This window comes from Bidens hawaiensis, unplaced genomic scaffold (genome assembly GCF_021521415.1).
Source record: "Bidens hawaiensis isolate Kalapana, Puna unplaced genomic scaffold, B.hawaiensis_p1.1 tig00057647_1, whole genome shotgun sequence".
NCBI lineage: Eukaryota > Viridiplantae > Streptophyta > Magnoliopsida > Asterales > Asteraceae > Bidens > Bidens hawaiensis.
Window position 1 is genome coordinate 47246 of NW_027500385.1, and position 20295 is coordinate 67540.

Sequence of the window (20295 nt, forward strand, 5' to 3'; positions counted from 1 at the left end):
TATTTATGAGATTGATGTTCAACCTGACAATAACGTATATCATCTTTCAAAACGTATCAAGACTAGTTTCAACGATACTTTTCTATGGCATTGCCGACTTGGCCACATAAGCAAGGCAAGAGTTAAAAGACTCCAATCCGAAGGTATTCTTGAACACTCAGGACCGGACTCTTTTAACAATTGTGAATCTTGCTTAGCTGGCAAACTCGCCAAAGACTCCTTCACTAATAAAAGTGAACGAGCAAGTGATCTATTAGGACTCATACATACTGATGTATGTGGACCTTTTAGAACCATGACTAGAAACCATGAAAGATACTTCGTTTCTTTTATCGACGATTATAGTCGATACGCTTATGTGTATCTTATGAAACACAAGCACGAAACTTTTGAAAAGTTCAAAGAGTTTCAAAGCGAAGTGGAAAACCAACTTGACAAAACCATTAAGATACTTCGATCAGATCGAGGTGGAGAGTATCTCAGCACAGAGTTCATCACTCATCTAAAAGAGCATGGAATTGTTTCACAGCTCACTCCTCCTGGCACACCCCAACTTAATGGCGTGAGCGAGAGGAGAAACCGAACCTTGCTAAACATGGTTCGATCGATGATGTGTAGAACCAACTTGCCTCACTCCTTTTGGGGTTACGCCCTTATGACCGCCGCTCGCATTGTCAATCTAGCTCCAACTAAGAAGATAGACAAGACTCCATATGAGATATGGCATAAGGGAAAGAAACCCAAGTTATCTTATCTTAGAGTATGGGGATGTGATGCTTATATCACAAGTGAGTCTGATGACAAACTTGATCCCCGCGGCGAAAAAGTTATTTTCGTCAGATACTACTACAAGAGCGGTTATTACTTTTTCCATCCTGGTACAAATACGATTTCTGTCAGGAGGAAATGCTACTTTCTTGAAGAAGAATTTCTTAGTCAAGGAACTAGAAGTAACATTGTTGATCTTGAAGAAATTCAAGAACCACAACCAACTGCTGAGGAAGTTGGAGAGTCTGATCAACAAGTTGTTGTTGCTGATACATCAGACGTGAACACAAGCGTTCGCAGAAGTAGTAGGACTCCCGTACCAAATGCTAGATACTTATGTCATCTAGATGGTGCCGAAGTCTTATTAGTAGCCGAGTCTGGGGACGAGCCTACTAACTACAAGTCTGCTATCTTGGATCCGGAATCCAAGAAATGGCAAGATGCCATGAATGCTGAGATGCAGTCCATGCATGATAACCAAGTTTGGAACTTGGTTGAGCTACCCCCGATTGTCGGGCAGTAGGGAGCAAATGGATTTTCAAGAAGAAAACCGACATGCATGGAAATGTGCAAACCTACAAAGCACGGCTAGTCGCGAAAGGTTTCACTCAAACTCAAGGTGTTGACTATGAGGAAACTTTTTCGCCCGTTGCTATGACTAAGTCAATTAGGATTTTGCTTGCCATTGCTGCATACTATGATTATGAGATATGGCAAATGGATGTCAAAACCGCTTTCCTTAATGGACATCTTTCTGAAGATGTCTATATGGTTCAGCCTGAAGGTTTTGTCAATCCAAAATATCCTAATAAGGTTTGCAAATTGAACAAGTCCATTTATGAACTTAAGCAGGCATCTCGAAGCTGGAATCTTCACTTTGACGAGAAAATCAAAGAGTTTGGTTTTGTCAAAAACGAAGATGAACCTTGTGTTTACAGAAAGGCTAGTGGGAGCACTATATCATTCCTCATTTTGTATGTGGATGATATACTGATCATTGGAAACGACATTCCTATGCTTAAACAAGTTAAGCTATGGTTGGAATCTTGTTTTGCAATGAAAGATCTTGGAGAAGCCGCTTATATTCTGGGAATAAAGATCTATAGAGATAGATCTAAGCGGATTCTAGGGCTTAGTCAAAGTACTTACATAGACAAAGTAATGGCACGCTTCTCAATGGAAAACTCCAAGAAAGGAGCTGTTCCAATGACTAAGGGAACCGTGTTGAGCAAATCGCAATCTCCGGCAACGGACATTGAATCTAAACGTATGCAAGCAATTCCATATGCTTCAGCGGTTGGCTCAATCATGTATGCTATGTTATGTACTAGACCTGACGTCTCGTATGCCTTGAGCATGACCAGTCGTTTTCAACAGAGTCCTGGCATTGCCCATTGGACTGCTGTGAAGAACATTCTAAGGTACTTGAATAGGACCAAAGACATGTTCTTGGTGTTTGGGGGAGTGGAAGAGGAGCTTACTGTAAAGTGTTACACTGATGCTAGCTTCCAGACTGACCGAGATGATTCTCGCTCACAGTCAGGTTTCGTTTTCACTCTCAATGGAGGAGCTGTTTATTGGAAGAGCTCCAAGCAGAGTGTAGTAGCGGATTCTACCACCGAATCTGAATATATAGCCGCATCTGATGCTGCTAAGGAGGCTGCTTGGATGAAGAAGTTCATCACCGATCTTGATGTAGTTCCGAGTATCCACAAACCAATCGAGATATTCTGTGATAACACAGGTGCTATTGCTCAAGCCAAAGAGCCAAGGTCTCATCACAGGACCAAGCACATTCTAAGGAAGTTCCATCTTATTCGGGAAATATTGGAACGAGGTGACATCGTGATCAGCATAGAGATGCTATCGGGCTTAGACTTGCTAGTAATTTATTTTGATTTAGTATTTGGATGTATGAACATTCAAACAGTTGTACTTTTCAGTTCACTTTTGATTTAATGGTTAAATGCAAACGATGAATGATACAACTGTGTTCTTTTAATACGTTTAATCCATGAATATTATATTCTAAATTATCCGTAGTCGGTCAGACTCGTGGGAACGATTCTTAATTAAGACTATTCTGACTTTGGACTCAAGAAGTTGACTTCCAAACTCACAGACCTCATTATGAATGATGTTGGATGTAACTCGCATCAAATCATCTTCATGGATCTTGATCATAAGATGTTTTGATAATAGTATGCTCATTTAGTATCCTTAGACCTGAGATACATATTAGAACTTTCGTTTACCGAGGAATATTCTTTGATCATGTCAACCGCTGTTGCGTAACTGCCAGCCATAAAGACACTGGTTGGGAATGTTCTGGAGTTCAGTGGGAGTTGTATGTAGTCAAGATGGGATTCTGTACTCTTACATTCAAATGTAACAGTTAGACATTTTGGCGCCCTCGTTGATTCAAACTGGTAAAGTGTGAGGCCTCACCCAAACTAACTGTGTGTTTGATTGGACCACTTTGACTCTATATCGAGAACTAAAATAATTGAACACTATATGAGATTGATTTGATCCATGTCTCATTGTTCAAATTAATGTCTTATACAGAAAGGATAGATGACGACGATTACTATAAATTCATTGTCTTGCAATAAGGTATTCCAAGATACTTTGGTTATGGATTTAAAATGTCACATTCGGTTGGGGACATCTATGTGTAGCTAGAACGCCTCTGGCTGTCAGCGTTGTGATACTTGACCCAAATACGTCCAAGTGGGAGACTGTTGGATTTTATGGACGTTTCGGGTCAAGTCAACGTGACCGACCCGAACGTGACCCGGACAGAGTTACACCGGGGGTAACGAGATAAAGGCCTACTTAAAGGTTAATTAGGCCCGACACATAAAAATCATGTATTCATGTGTGACTTCAATCATGTCCATACCATCATCATGCCATGTATTCCTTTCCTTGCACTACACCAGCTACTGTTGCCGGATTTCTCGCTGAATTATTGATTTTTATATCACAAAACTTTATTCAATCTTGGATATAAAAGTCACACTAAGCTTGGCCTTCAAAAAAAAAAATAACTTGGCTCTCTCTGTTAAAACCAACACACACACACACACACACAACTACATTACAAGTGTAATCAAGACCCAAGGAACTACAAGATCAAGAAAGGATTAGGAGACTACAAGATGGTACCTGAGCATTAATACTTGCTTCCGCCGCCGCCGCCGCTAGCCGCCGCCGCCGCCGGAACTTCATTGCTCTTTGATTGTGTCGATCTAGCGTGACTCGTATACTCTCGGTGTCTTTCCGGTTCTCGTAACCGAGGTATATCGACAAACCTCCTATGGTTGATTATTATTTATAATTTATTGTACTCGTACGCGTTTGTAATTAGATCCGGGTTCGGGTTTCGGTTCATGGTTCGTTTTAAATATTTTATTCCGCTGCGTTTCTTTATTGTTTCGTTAATGAGGTTAATAATTAATATGGATTAATTATTATCGAAACCGAAATATTAAATAAAACGGGTCAAATAGTTTATCCGTTTTTGTCTCGGACCACCGTTGAAACCCAACAGTTAGTTGCTCAGATGTTGGAATCCGAAGACACGATCGGTGACCAGGTTTTCTATACCATTGATGACCCGTTGTATTGTTATCGGCGTCGAGTCCCTGAGCTGCTCGGGAGACGTATTTGTGGCTGTTTCCATGGCTGGGTGATTATGTCCGACCATCCACAAAACGTCGTGTGGTCTCTTTGGAACCCGCTCACTTCTGAGTTCATCGGTCTCCCACCATTGAATCTTGAAGGGGAGATTGGCGAATGTGTTTTATCCTCACCTCCTGATGACCGCGGTTCAATTCTCTTGTTAACCAAAAAGCGAAAACCTTTGCTCGTTTTTAGTAGGCTCGATTGCGAAAGAAAGAGGCTGAGTTGGACGGAGATTTCGTATGATAAACAACTAAAAAAGATAACCGGAAAAGATGATGAGTTTGTGTATGGATTAACTTGTTGCAATGATAAAGTATATGCCTTAAATAGGGGCATTGATAGTGACTGGCTTATCATAGAGATTGATATTGTGGTTAAGGATAAAGAGTCATAATAAGTCTATTGCCATTTGTGAAACTGCCTAATCATGGCAATGCTTTTAAGCTTAATTACTCTTTTGTTGGTCATTCTCTAAAAGGAAGTTGCTCGGGTCTGTTTATCGTTTATCAATATTATAAGCAGGGTATGCTTTGTTCTATGCGTTTGGTTAAACTGGACATGACCCGCAAGTTGTGGGAGGAGATTGAAGACTTTGATGACGCTGTATGTTTCCTTGATCTTGATAGTAGCGGTATTGGCATTGCCTCCGAGTTAGGAGGTGGTTATATACACATGTTTAGAGGAGAGGGCAACGCCATATGCTCATACCATGTCAAAGATAAAACTTTGGGCTTATCTTCTATGCCTAATCTAGAGTTACCACCACCACCAAGGTCACGAATGAGCTACATCTCACTTTGGGCGATGCCTGAATGCAGGTACGTATTGCTTTTAACTTACTTTGTGTTTTTTTATCAAGCATGCTAAAGAAAAAAGAAACATGGTTACTTAAGATCTTAATTTGTGGTGTAGGTTGGAAGGTGATCATGGAGACATCAATCAAAGGGTTGATTCTAAACAAGATCACGCGAAAGAAAATGATACATTTGAGGTTGAAGTTAATAGCATGATTAAACAACGTGTTGAATCACGCTTGTTTAATATTCCATTTCATGTGTTGGAGATGATTATGGAGTTTTGTGTTGATATCGACTATGTCAACTTTCGTGCTACATGCAAGCAATTGACTGCACCAGTGACTCGATTGAGCAACGGAGCATCAATAAAAAGGTCGCGGAGATTTTTATTAGTGTCACCATGGTTGATGGTCTCAGACCATGGTGTTATCACTTTTATAGATCCCTTGTTTGGTGACAAATACTCTCTAAGAACACCTCCAGAACTTATTGGAGATTTACATATATGGTGTTCAATGTATGGTTGGTTGCTGATATCTAAAGGTGAAGATAGTATGATGTTGTTTAACCCGTTCACAAGTGATATCCGCAAACTTCCAAATCTAGATGCTTGTTTCTTTGAAAGTTTTTGTTTCTCAGCAGCACCATCTTCTCCTAATTGTATGGTGGCTGGATTTGAAGGACCGGATATTTACATCCACTTTGTAAATCGAGAGCCTGCCACCTGGTTTAGAATTGGTCTAGAACTTGATGGTGAGGCTCCATCTTCGAATTTCTGTTTCTCAACATCCTGCGGCCAAGATCTTTATGCCTTGAATAGCGAGGGACAACTTGGTATATTTACAAACGTTTGTGTTTTTGAAAAAGATGGCTCTTGGGATTATGTAGACGTGGCGCCTACAAGTTGCAGTAGATCGTCGGCACAATATTTCCTAGTGAAACATGATCAAGATCTATTGTTAGTGACAATGGATCGATTTGGAGAATGTGTTGAGTTATTCAAGATGGATCTTGATGCTAAAAAGTGGGGAAAATAGATGGAATAGGAAAGCATGTGATTTATATATGTGACCAGACAGGTTTATGCATGGAAGCTAGAACACCTGAAATGGAGAACAAAATAATTTTTCCGGTTTCTAAGAAAGGGCAAATGGTGTTCTACTCTCTCGACACTTGCATGTACCATACATTCAGTGGCAAAAGCATAGGAGAAAGTTTTGGGGATTTATTCGGAACTCGACAGCATTTCCTCCCTCAAGCATGGATTGAACCAAGCTATTCCTAGACAAATTCATGTCCGTTATGAATCCGTATTATGCTAGTTTCATCAACCCGATCAGTTTTTTATATCGAAATATGTTAGTCGTTTTAAGTATTCAGTCTGTAGAAGAATATATATACACACTGTCTTCTTTAAGATGTTTTTATCATTTTCTGATTTATAATTTTTTCATCGCATAATCATATTCAAAATGTCTTGCATTTATTTTAAGGATAGAAGATATATGAGTTGACTGTTAATCTATGTATCAACTCCTAATAACATATTAGGAGGTGGCCAAACTTGTTGGTTCATTTTTTTATACATGAGATTGTTTAATCTCTTTTGTAACTAATTTTATGTTTCTAACAAAAGGACAACTCTTTACCTAAGTAAAACAACCATAAAACTAATAAGATAAGTAATACTAATAGACTACTAAGATGTCCAGAAAAGTCTACTAACATGTCAAAATTGAGGATTATATCAGACAGCTAAGGGTAGTTATTAGACTGTGTATATGCCCCACCTCTAATTCTACATAGGTCTATGAATTATACCTCCAGGATAAATCAAATTATAAAGATGAATGACTACAGGGTATAAGCCTTCTGATTCTCTGCAACTTGGACTAATCGCATGGCACTAATGAGGAGCTGAAGTATTGCATAGAGCAGATACACAACTACCATCATATAATATTGAAGAATCCAGAAGATATAATATCCAAAACTGACCTTATTTATTTAGTTATGAGTGAGTGAGTGAGTGAGTGAGTGAGTGAGTGAGTGAGTGAGTGGGTGTTAGAGTGCGTGACTGACTCTGAGTAACCGCTTTTAAGCGCCAAAAATTTTAATTTCAACTGGAAATTACCTATGTGCCCCTCAAAACCAGATTTATTTCAAAACTCTACTCTTCTTTATTATCCTTTTTATTATTATTATTAGAGTAAACTGCTATTTTCGTCCTTGTGGTTTAGAAAATAATGCGAATTAAGTCTAAAAAATTTATTTTTTATATATGGATCATCCACGTTTTCCAATTCTTGTCAATTACATCCAAATCACTAACCTCATTAAATTAATCGTTAAATCTGGGGTAGCCATGTCTTTTCACTCTTTCTTTATTATATGAGTAAAATGCCAAAATCGTCCATGAGGTTTGGTCACATTTACGAATTTCGTTTAAAAATATTTTTTTTCACAATTAGACACTCGATTTTTCCCAACTGTTGCCAATTTTGTCCAAATTATCATTATTATTTACAAAGTCAAGGGCGTGTTATGATTTATTGTTTGTATAGCTTTATTACAGCACTTACATCTATCAAGAAACAAAAAGATTAAATAACAACAATACCACATAATAATGAAAAGGGTGTGTTCTTGATTTTATTATTTTGATTTCAAAGTAATTAATGATAAAAAGAAATCTATTCATTTGTGTGTGTGTTGTTCCTATAAAACACTCAAATAAATACACTTAAACCGTGGATCATTTAACTTAAAATATACAAAAATGAAGTCACACACCATATCATACGTTTATGTGTAGTTTTGAGACCAATTACCTTTTTCCTTTAGTAAAAAAATATTAGTTACATTTTACTATTTTTTTTCTATATTGTACTTGGCTAGTTTCTAATATTAGGTTTCTACTCTTAAAAACATTAATATATTTTTTTATTCGCATCAACCTTTTAAGTTTACCGTATTATCTTAAAACTGTTAGACATGTGCTCTAAAAATTTGTGTTACACAAATCAAGGTGCTTTTAAGCAATGACCAAAATAAAAGCATGCGATGTTAAACAATGATAAGCACATGTAAGTTGTAACACCTGGTGAACTGACCTCTTTAGGCAAGAGAGGCAGTAGGCAATAAATTGAAGAAAAGTCTTATTCGTTAGCAAAGACGATAGTCCATCTTACTGCTTGATCGTATCCTTATGGTTGGCCAAGAATAGAATTCCTTTCATATGTTTTGTGAATCCAGTATGATCAGCTCACCAAGTATATACAACTAGCTAGTAAATTGGTAATAATGATCATTTTAATCAATTTGAAACTATTTATTAAATCGTATAATTATATAGTTTAAAGATGTTTAAGACAAATTAAATTTTATGTTTCACCCATTGAACCATTTATATGATTATATCGACTCGCTACAAATACAACTCTGCCAAATGCTTGGTTGTATAGTGAAACGGCATGCATGCGTTAATAGGTCAAATGGATATAATTTATCCAAGTTTATACCAAAAATAAAATATTATTCTGACCATTTGAGTTCCAACATAGACAGGACGTTTTGAAATTGGGTGTGTTTTTTAACCATACCCGAATAACAAATCCGACCTGAAACAACCCGAGACTCGAATAATCCGACCCGAATGTACCCGACCCAATTAAACTCTTACACCGAACCTGAGAATAAACATTTGGGTTGGCATTTGGGTTAAAATATCAAAATCGGATTGACAAGAACAACCCGAATAACTCAAATAGTTGATTCTGATGTTTTATAAGCCTAGGGTAACCAAAGGTCTAATGCTCTCAAATATTCTTGGTTGTTGCATGCATAGTATACATCATTAATATTTTAGTTGAGGCATTAATACATCGTTAATATCTTTATTCAATTCACAACAAATTGATAAAAATATGTTAATTTTGGTACTTTTATAATATTTAATCATGTTGAATCTAACTATTTTAATGTTTATATGATTTGGTGTTTTCTATAATAGAATTAGAAACGGAAGAGCAAACCTGAAAGTATTTTTACAACCATGAAGAGTAAAGACTATTTAGAAGTTTATTTTTATCATCTTTTTTATTGTTGAGAGTAAGTTTCAAACATTTTATTTCTATTAACTTTTGGAATTATGAAGGTTCTGGATTTTGTTATAGTTATATATGGTTGTATGTTGCAATTGACTTGATTATTGTCACACCTCGACCATGACGGAAACGTCGGGGCGCAACCGATTGTTCATCGCACATGACACTATTAAGTGACAATATTTAATCAACTCATTTAAATTCATAAAAACACAAAGAGTCACATAACTTGTTCATACAATAACCGAATTCAAATCATAGTAAATAATATATTGTTCGTTTTGCTAATATCCTAATAGTCTCGATAACGTTTTTTTCTTCAAGTCCTCGAGTCAACCTAAAGTCAAACCTGTAACATTGCATAAATAGATTTTGTAACACAAAGGTTGGTGAGCAATTTCATAGTTTTTGAACAATAGATATATAATATGAAATTCCACAACTTGTATACAAAACAATAAATATTAGCAACAATTTAGATAAATGAAAATCGTTAATAAGAATACATTAACGACACCTTTCTATAAGGGGATGCCAAATATACTCGGATTTTGTATGAAATCGTTAATAAGAATACATTAACGGCACCTTTCTATAAGGGGATGCCAGATATACTCGGATTTATGAATCAACCATCCAAAAGCGGTAAACACATTAGCACTTAAGCATATAAGCATATAATCACCAAATCGAGCATTTATTTAAGTAAAGTATACAATAAAGTTTGTGGTTTAAGACTCAATTATAAATCATTTGGATTTGAATAAGTTTGCAATGTCACCCCCAAAATATAAAAGAGTGAAAACGGGGGATGAAAGTACTCACGTTCAAGTAATAAACTTGAAAGATTTGATGATTTGGAGATTAACCGGAACGATGAGTTTAACGAACGAAGCCTAAAGGAGAAGAAGTCTTGTATTAGAAAAGTTGTCTTGGAAGTCTTTAAACGAAAATAAATGATAAGAAATGTAAACAATTTAAAGTTTAAGGTTTAAAATGTAAATATTTAAGAAATTATAATAATAGTCCTTTAAAAATGTAAGTTTGCTCGAAACCGGGTTAAAGTATCTAACCCTTAATTTTACTCAACCTATGTTAAGTAATAAGGTGGGTAAAAATGCAAGAAAGCACGTCCCTTTAAATTATAATAAATACTAAAACGGGTTTTAACGAGTGTTCGGGTAGTCGGTTCGGGTCTTGGTGACTTGACCAAACCCAAAGTCAACTTTCCTAAAATAATAAATGTATGAGATAACTCAATAAATCTTAAAGAGACTTAACCAAGTATGTAGTTCTATTGTTTTAGAACTAACAACGTCCGTTAAGCGAGTGTTTGGTTTAATCGGTCCAAACTTTGTTATAAGATCAAGTTGGATTCAACATTCCGAGTACTTTGTGAAAATAATTAAAATCAGTTTATAAAGTATTTTTAAAGAAATATATAAGCTTTAATGGTTAAAAACACACTTGTGTGTCTTAAGCGAGTAAACTCGGTTTAGTTCGGTTTTTATCTTGGAATAAGGCCAAGAATGGTTACCACATGTCCAAACATCATAGAACTTGTAAAATAATTTATAAATAATAATACCAAAGTTTTACATACAAAAAGTCAACAACAAAGTCTTTAAACGAAAGTTCGGTTTCCGGTTCGGATCTTGTTTCGGGATAAGACCGAGGTTAGATTCTACAAACACATAACCATGAAACTAATTAAAATGATTTTATAAACTCAAATATTACATAAAACATGTTTATACAACTATATAAACAAATCAGTAAACAAGAGTTCGGCTTTCGGTTTGGAGCTATTTACCGAATAACCGAGGCTAGTCTCTACAAACCCATAACCATGGAACTCAAAATGTAAAATAGAACTAAGATGAACAGAAGTTAAACAAGTATAACAAGTTTGATGGTTAGATGCGGAAAATATATATAATCAAGGACTACTACGAGTCCTCCATGTAGCTTTGTCTTATGGGCCGGACACTTAACCGACCGAGACCGGAGAAATGCCCACCGAAGGTACAAAGGGTGCTATTATATATATGTTGTATAACAATATTCAAGTATAAATAAGTGTTAACAAGTTGATTATAATGTAAGACTATGGTCAGTTTGACTTAAAAGCTTTTCTAGCATAGTTATAAGTTGTAACATCTTATCAAATCTCACATGGGTCATAAAAATTGAAAATTCTATAAGAAACATCCGTATTAAACATTATTAACATGTTTTAGGGTTTAGGCGCAATTGTTCTTTATCATAAAAGAACTCAATAATTAAGCGTCACTAACTCGTACCACTTTTAAAATGACTTATCTTTTACAGTCCTACAAATCTCCGTTTGAGCAAAGAAAAAAATCATGGCCTCTTTGTGAGCAAAATGAGCATGAACAACTATTTAGATTTCTTATTCGTTGTGTACTTGTAAAAGTTCAGTTAGATTAAATTTTCAAAATCTTTTGAAACAAGGGTGATTGATTATAACGAAGGTGAGGGAGGCGGTAGCCATCCTCATAAATACAGCTATAACAGCCAACACTTCCACCCACCAAAACACCGACACCTAGAGTTCCAAAATAAAACCCGACAACAATATAGGCATAGGCGATGAAAATTCAATGAAAGATAAAACCTTTAAGTAGACTATAGATGGAGATAAACCGATTACCTAAAATAACTAATTAGAAATTAAAATTGTTCACGTTCCAAAGTGTTAATATAAAAAATTGAATGTGATTGTTATTTAATATAATGGTTTATTTATAACATACCATTGTATATATACATAAAACACTTATGTTCTCTAATCATAGTTCTAAACATACGTATTTTTCTATTACGGGACTCAAAACTCACATTATTTAAAAATAATATAAAATAAATACGTAAATGAAAAAACCTCACTACCTGATCCATTAAGCAAGAAAAATAGCTATAAGAAAACCCAAAAGACTAACAGACTACGATTAGGGTTGTAAACGAATTGGACGTCTAGTAAATGTCCTATTATTCATTCAGCAAGAAGTTTGTTTATGTTTTATCCGTTTAATTAATAAACCGGGCACGAATAAAAAAATTCGTTCGGTAAGCTCAACGGACGAATACGGACAAGAGCCAAGTCCGTTCAATAGTGTTCGTGAACGTTCGCTAACGTTCATCCGATTACGTTCGGTAATGTCCGTCCGGTATCGTAAGTATTTAGATATATCTAGTAATGTAATTTAATTGTAGATTTTCTAGTGTTATTAATCACACTTTTGTATTACTACATATGTCAATTGTCTCTTATAGTGATCCAAATTATGTTAATAATATATTAAGTGTGAAGTATATTTGGATGTTATATGGTGTAATTTCAAATTTGTAGGTGAGGTTGTTTGTTTTTATGTTTGGAATTAATATGTAACAATCTATGTTTGTTGTGCCGGCTGTCCATTACACATGTTCGTTTGTTCATTAATGTCCATTAGTGTTTGTTTGTCCTTTATTGTCCATTTACAATATTAACGGGCGGACACTGACAAACTCAATTTTTTAATGGATGAACACAAACATGAATTTTCGTTCGATAGAGTGTTCGTGAACCGTCCGTTTGTCCGTTAAAAGCTTAACTGACGGGCACACACAACCTCTCGTCCGGTCCCGTCCGGTTCGTGTGCACCCCTAACTAATTATAATGGCCGTCTTTCTAAAAATCAACCAAACAAATAAAAAATCATTTTTCTAATAATGACAAATTCACATCACGTTAAAAACACCACTTCTTTAATGCACACCTTTCTCTAAAAATAAACATATTAATACCTCCAATGTTTATCACAACTTCTTAACTTTTTAACAGTTTTACCACACGTAGCTATTTCACTCAGCACCTTCTACCCACGTGTCCTCCACGTGTCACCTCCACACACAACTTCCACTTATACAAAATCCAACAAAAACATCATAATCACTTCACACACACTTTTTAACAAACATAAAATGGCTCCAAAGAAAACTGTCGTCAAAACCACCAAGAAAACCATTCAAGAAACCGTTCAAGTTTCAATAATCGACCAAAAAACCAACACACCAATCACTAAGGATATTTCGTCTAATGAAAAGATTGAAATTGTTACGGTTCAAACCCCACAAGAAGTATTAAATGATGGTATTGATGATGATGATGATGAGACACAAATGGAAGACGACGTCGTAAACGAGCATAAGATACGAGAGATTGAAGTCCAGGATGTCGTCACACCGACACCGAAGAAAACCGGGCGTAAAACGAGAGAATTTAGAGTCCGGGAAGCTAATACACCGGTCCCGAAGAAAACCGGGGGTGGTGGGAAGAGAAAAAAGCGGAGGAAGGTAATCATTTATTACAGGTTTTTTTGTCGTGTCAAATATTTGACACGACACGAAAACCTGTCATGAACCTAATACGAAAAATTTGTGGGGTGGGGTTTGGTGTAAACTTGTTTAGGTCAGTTTCGGGTCGAATCTGTGAACCGGTTTAGCTAAATGGGTTGGGCTAGCGGGTTTAATGTGTTTAGACCATATTTTTTTAATGTGTTTTATTTAATAAATTAATTGGTTGGACGTATTTTTTAATTAAATTAAATGTAATTGTTCTCAAACTAAAAAGATACAAAATATTCTGTCAAATGTAATTGTTTTATATAAATTTGCACTTTTGTTCGTAAAAATGTAAATTTAGTTAAATCAAAATTGAAAAACAAATAAAGAACTTTAAACAAAGAACTTTCTGGACAAATATTTAGCTAAATGGATCGGGTTTGGGTCAGTTATGTGGGCTAGTGGGTTTAATCTGTTTAGACCATCTATATTTAATGTGTTTCATTTAATAAATTAATTGGTGAGGACATATTTTGTAATTAAATTAAATGTAATGTAATTGTTCTCAAACAAAAAGATACAAAATATTCTGTAAATTTAATTGTTTTATATAAATAAATTTGCATTTTTGTTCGTAAAAATATAAATTTAGCTAATCAAAATTTGAAAAACAACTAAAGAACTTTAAATAAAGAACTTTCAGGTATAAATAAGCAGGTCGTGTTCGGGTCAACCCAAAAATACGTGTTCGGGTCAACCCAAAAATACTTGGTCACATTTGCGTTTCACATGTGTTACACGATTTTCGGGTTCGTCTCAAATTTTCAGGTTCGTGTAGGTGGGCCACAAACATGTGTTTTACGATTTGAGGGAACGGTTTGTCAAATTTTCTAGTTCATGACTTCATGTTAGGTTGGGCCCACAAACACAACCCAGTTTGTGTCAAAATTTTAGTTTGCGGGCCCACAAACATGTGTTACACGATTTGAGGGTTTGGTTTGTGTCAAATTTTCAAATTTTCAGGTTCAATTTAGGTTGGGCCCACAATCACAACCCAGTTTGTGTCAAATTTTTAGTTTGTGAGCTCAACATGTGTTACCCACAAACACAACCCAGCTTGTGTCAAATTTTTAGTTTGTGAGCTCACAAACATGTGTTACCCGATTTGAGGCGGGTTGTGTCAAATTTTAGGTTGGGCCCACAAACACAACCCAGTTTGTGTTAAATTTTTAGGTTCATGTTACTTTGGGACCGCAAACACAACCCGTTTAACACCGAGAGTTAAAAAACCACCGTATTACATAAATAGTCCCTATGCTATCACTAACATTACCATTTTTGGTCTAATAAAGCTAGGGGAGAGTGGTGTGGGTGAAGGGTACAAAAGGTATTTGCATAGGGTATTAAAGCAAGTGCACCCGGATTTGGGAATATCATCGAAGGCGATGACGATAATTAACAATTTGATGGGTGACATGTTCGAGAGGCTAGCGGAGGTGGCTGCGAAGTTGTCACAATACAACAAGAAGATGACGTTGACGTCGAGGGAGATACAAGCCGCGGTTAAGTTAGTGTTGCCCGGAGAGCTTGGGAAGCATGCGATCGCGGAGGGGAGTAAGGCTGTTACTAGTTATGTGTCTTATGGTGGTGGAACCAAGTCTTAGGGTTGATGTTAGATTAGTGATGACTAGGATGTATGAATGTATGATTACTAACGTTGTGGACTTGTAGTTGTAGTGTTTTATTTCCTTTTTTTTTTGTTGCTTTTGTTTTTGTGTTGTGGTGGTTTTATGTTTTAAATGGGGGTCACATCTATGGCTTATATATATCTTACATACTTTAGTAACACACCGTAGAAGATAATGTATGTATTATGTTAAAAGTAGTTGGATTGTATGCTATTCTAATATTAACATACATTATAGTATCAAGTTGTAAATAGTTTGTTACTCTTGACCTGAACAAAAACAATCTGACCAACTAATATCACTAGGTGGATTAGGTTTCACGATTTCGAACTTAAGAACTGGTGAAGGCTTCTTTACCGAGGGCCACAACCCTCCCTTGTTTTTTAAGCACCTATGTTTTGTTTTTTTAACTAAGTTTACCCGTTTTTTGTTTAAAAACTAAGTAACAGCTTTTCACCTTACGTGGTAGTGTAAGTTTATCCAGCCACCCCTTTTGGTTTTTACAAAGTAAACCCCTTTGTTTTTTTACACAAAGTTTACCTGTTTCTCGTTTGGAAACTTTTGTGCGTACCCGTTTCTTTCCCGAAAATTAAGGTAGTGTAAAATTTACCCATTTTCGATAAAAATGTAGGCCATGCCTACCTTGTTTATGAAACTTTTAAAATACATTTTGAGTTTGCCTTCCTAGAGTTCTTGTCCAAGCTTCACCAATGGCCTTAAAAGGTTTTCAGGTAGTCTTCGTCGTAAAGAAAGAAAACCCTAAAATAAAACTTCCTAGCGTTCTTGTCCAAGTTTTGCCAACGCCCTCAAGAGGTTTTCTGGTAGCCTTCATGGCGAAGAAAAAAATACGAAAATAAAATTAGGTGGTAAGTTACCTGTACCGGCATTGAAAGTAAAAAAAATCGGGAAATACCTATATCGATATTCAAAACTTTGGTATCGATTTAGTATCGACGGTATCAAATCAGTACTGATTTCGGTACCACCGAAATTGCTCATCTAGGGTAACTTTTAAATTTAGTTTAAAATTGATTGAATTAGTTGACGAGCTTACTAAATCAATCTAAACAAGACTAGATTTAACTTAATTTAGCAGAAAAAGTAAAAATATGATGAAATTCTGTTTATAAACCTTCTTTAGTAGCTTTTACTATTACCCAGACGAACTGTTCAATGTAGTGGGCTTTTTGTAAGTCCAAACTAACTACCCATTTTCTATAATGGGTTTCTTTTGCTTCAATGGAAGATAATTAAACAAAAAGAAGTGGTTTGGTTTATCCCATTTAGTATTGGTACTTTTATATATAACACAAACCGAACTACATCTGGATAATGGATAAGCAAGCAACAAGCTGCGCAGCTATCCCCCTTTTGAATCGCAAAGCCTATTCTATTAAATATAAATCCTTGGTTCCTCGGGCTCTGCGAGTCACTGTGGACCACCTTCTGCACCCGCTCCAAGAAGCGAACCGCCTCGGGAGCTAGGGATCCAAAAGTGTCGAAGGCAAATGGAATGAACACGTGCTGATTCTCCAAACACGATGTCTCATGCTTAGCAACCTTCCTAGACTCCGCTCTCAAAACCGCCTGTCCCGGTACGAAGCCACTGTCTCTCAGCCCCACCAACGGGGACACCCCAGTGAGGTCAACACACGTATTGGTACTAATTTTTAAATGACTTGTTTCAAGTTTACAAATGCCTACCACATGACCCGTTAACTAGCGCCTACGTCTAAGGGCATTCGTACTGAAACGGACTATAGACGCCTCTTTTCTATGTCTAAGGGCGTCCGTTGATGTTGTACTGAAACAAACTAGAAACGCCCTTTTTTTATATCTAAGGTTATCCAACTGAAACGGTTTTTTATGTCACGTCAATGTTCCTGACTTTTTCTAGTTCTAAGTGTAGTGATTGAAGAACTTTGTAATACTCCCTCCGTCCCATTATAAGTGTCATACTTTGATTTTCAAGTCTTTCTTATTTAACTTTGACCGGCAATATTTTTATTTGTGTTAAATAATACTTGATGTAAAATATATGAATGGATTGGGTTTTAAATGTATTTTACATTGATATAATTTTCATCAAGTATTATATGACACGAACAAAAAAATTTACGATCAAAGTTGCAAAAGAAAGACTTAAAAGTGAAAACATGACACTTATAATGGGACGGAGGTAGTAATTAAGTTAAATAAATAAGTTTCCAACATAAAGAAAAAGGTGAAAAAGGAGGAAGAACTTTGTAATAATAATTTAGTTAAATAAATAAATTTATAAAATAAAGAAAAAAAAGGTGAGAAACGAGGTTTATTATTGGTTGGTGAAATAAATGGGGTCCACACATGCGCCACGAACGCCAAAATAATCTGCAGTGCCAATTCTGTTAAAACCCGCCCAAGGCGTTATGGTGTTTGGGCGTTATAGATGCAAAAAAATAAACAAATGGGGGATGAAGCCCAATTCTGTTAAAACCCGCCCAAGGCGTTATGGTGTTTGGGCGTTATAGATGCAAAAAAATAAACAAATGGGGGATGAAGCCCCTACGGATGCCCTAAACGTATTCCAAAATTTACACCTCGTTAAACTACCATGCGACTTGTTAACCTTGTAAACTTGGTCACGTTAAATTACACCCTAGCTCTAACCGTACTTTTAAATTTACACCCTTTTAACTACCATGTGACTTGTTAACTTACACCAAAACGTACTCATCACAACCTTTGACGTAAGGAATTTCAAAAACTATCGATGTGACGATGTGACTCACTAACTTGTGTTAACTTAGTAACATTAACTTACGCTATACCTCTAAACAACTTATAAATTTACAACCTTTTAGCGTAAGCTCTTTTAAATATGATCCGTATGATTTGTTATCTCTACATCCAGACGTACTCCTAAATTTACAACATTATAACGTAACGTGTTTCAAAATTATTCATGTGACTTGTTAACTTACACCTGAACTTACGTGTGGTGTTTCAACAATTGATAGGTAGTTTATTAATCATTCACAAACAGCCTCATTAAACTCATCAAATGTGACCTACGAGCCACGGCATAAATCAGACAACGATTAAAAAGCATTGAATGCTTATTGAATAGAGTAACTACTTGATGAACTATGTCTAGAATATGTATTCAAAACTTTCCTCTTGTTTTATATTATATTTTGAATATGCTACGTATCTAAATATATTATATTGTCGTTTAAACTCTAAACGTATCAAGTTGTAATAAACTAAGCCACGTTTCATGTGATTGAAAGTTCAAGTCTCATTATTAACAAAGTTGTAGATTTAGAAGTAGAGTTAGGGATGACAATCGAGCATGTCCCGATGGGCATATATGAAAACCAAAACATCTGGGGCGGGTAATTCTCGTCCTGTTTTGGTGTTACACCGAGTATAACATTAGTTTTGAAACTTTTTTTGGGTATGGGACGAGTATGAGATTAGGCATTCGACCCGATTACCCGAAAACATATACCCATTTACCCAAACCATATAATAGCCATTCAATATAGTTTTATATAGTATTATTTGGTAGAAATGAATTATTTGTATATTGGAAAACGTATATGATAATATAATCTCTGTGATTTTTATATCAAGCATTAGCTTAGCTTTTATGATCTATATCTAATCTATAATATATATAAACGAAAACATAAAATTCCTATGTGTCGCGATGTGGTCGCTCCCCCTTTTTTTGGAGTCACCAGATTTGCTTGATTTTTAAATGGAGGCTTCTCATGCATTTGACCCGAATTCATGGGTATGGGTCTTACCACACCCAAATATTTCTTAAACGGGTTATAACATCTCATTAAATTAAAAATTATTCTCACCAAATTATTGATGTAAAAATCCTATAAAATAGGTTATACTAAAAATTAATATCTTATTTATTTTAAAAAAAGATATGAATATATTATTTAAATTAAAAAACCAATTTTATAGTAAAAAATAAACGGGTCTTAGGTTTCATCAAACTATAAGTATATTATTAACTTTCATAAATATTATTTATAATTAAAAAACTAATTTTATAGTAAAATAAATAAACGGCTTTGGGTCTCATCAAAACCATATAGCTTTTAAATCGGGTTATAACATATCATTTATTTGTGAAACAATTTATCACCAAACTATAAGTATATTATTAACTTTCATACAATAAAAAAATATAAACTTAAAAAATAAATAAATATTAGAACAAATAATATAAAACAACCCCGTAATACGGAGATAAAAACTAGTATCATATATTTTAGATATGTCAACTTTTTACAGTGGTGATATGTTGGCATTATATCATATTGTAAATCATACAGTTGTCAAAAACATAAAATTGTACACAATTTAGCATGGTAAAAAATATATTTTGAAATTTCTAACGGGTATTTTTAACATCCTAACGGGTATGCTCGATATATACTTGACATATACCCAATAGGTATCGGGTTGGTATGGGACATGTGTTACAATCGTAACAAAAATAATTAAGTAAATATTTAATATGTTACATATTAAGTTATCAACACAAATTTATTTTAAAAAAATATCCATATCTTTATTTCATATCCTTATGAAAATAACAAAAAATAAATAGTTATTGTAAAATACTTATTAGTTAAACTCATGTAACACCAAAAGAGTCAAATTGACTCATCTGTCACCTTACATACAAATAATTATGATAGTGAGGTGAAACCATATGTCACAAAACCTTCCAAATACGAGTGTCACTCATACCACACCAAACACCATCACACCCTCCATACCCTTCACTCAACATGAACCAATTCTCCTACTGTGACACCCGGTAATTTCCCAATCCCATAAACCAAGTAACCAACCTAATTATTAGGAGATTGTGAATGTTATGCGCGC

General features: G+C 35.2%; 1 protein-coding gene across 1 annotated transcript; it reads left to right on the forward strand.

The window, feature by feature from the left end:
• Window positions 1–13147: 13147 nt before the first annotated feature.
• LOC143601936 (uncharacterized) lies at window positions 13148–15506 on the forward strand. The gene is made up of 2 exons (XM_077079212.1): window positions 13148–13720; window positions 15061–15506. Exons 1-2 carry the CDS (start codon window positions 13349–13351, stop codon window positions 15370–15372), a joined length of 684 nt encoding a protein of 227 aa, XP_076935327.1. The 5' UTR covers window positions 13148–13348; the 3' UTR covers window positions 15373–15506.
• The last annotated feature ends 4789 nt before the right edge of the window (window positions 15507–20295 follow it).

Bases quoted from the DNA above. Each gene is read 5' to 3' on its own strand.
- LOC143601936 (XM_077079212.1), top strand. From the start codon at position 13,349: ATGGCTCCAAAGAAAACTGTCGTCAAAACCACCAAGAAAACCATTCAA. The intron at 13,721-15,060 runs GTAATCATTTAT...GGTCTAATAAAG, and splicing joins AGAGAAAAAAGCGGAGGAAG to CTAGGGGAGAGTGGTGTGGG.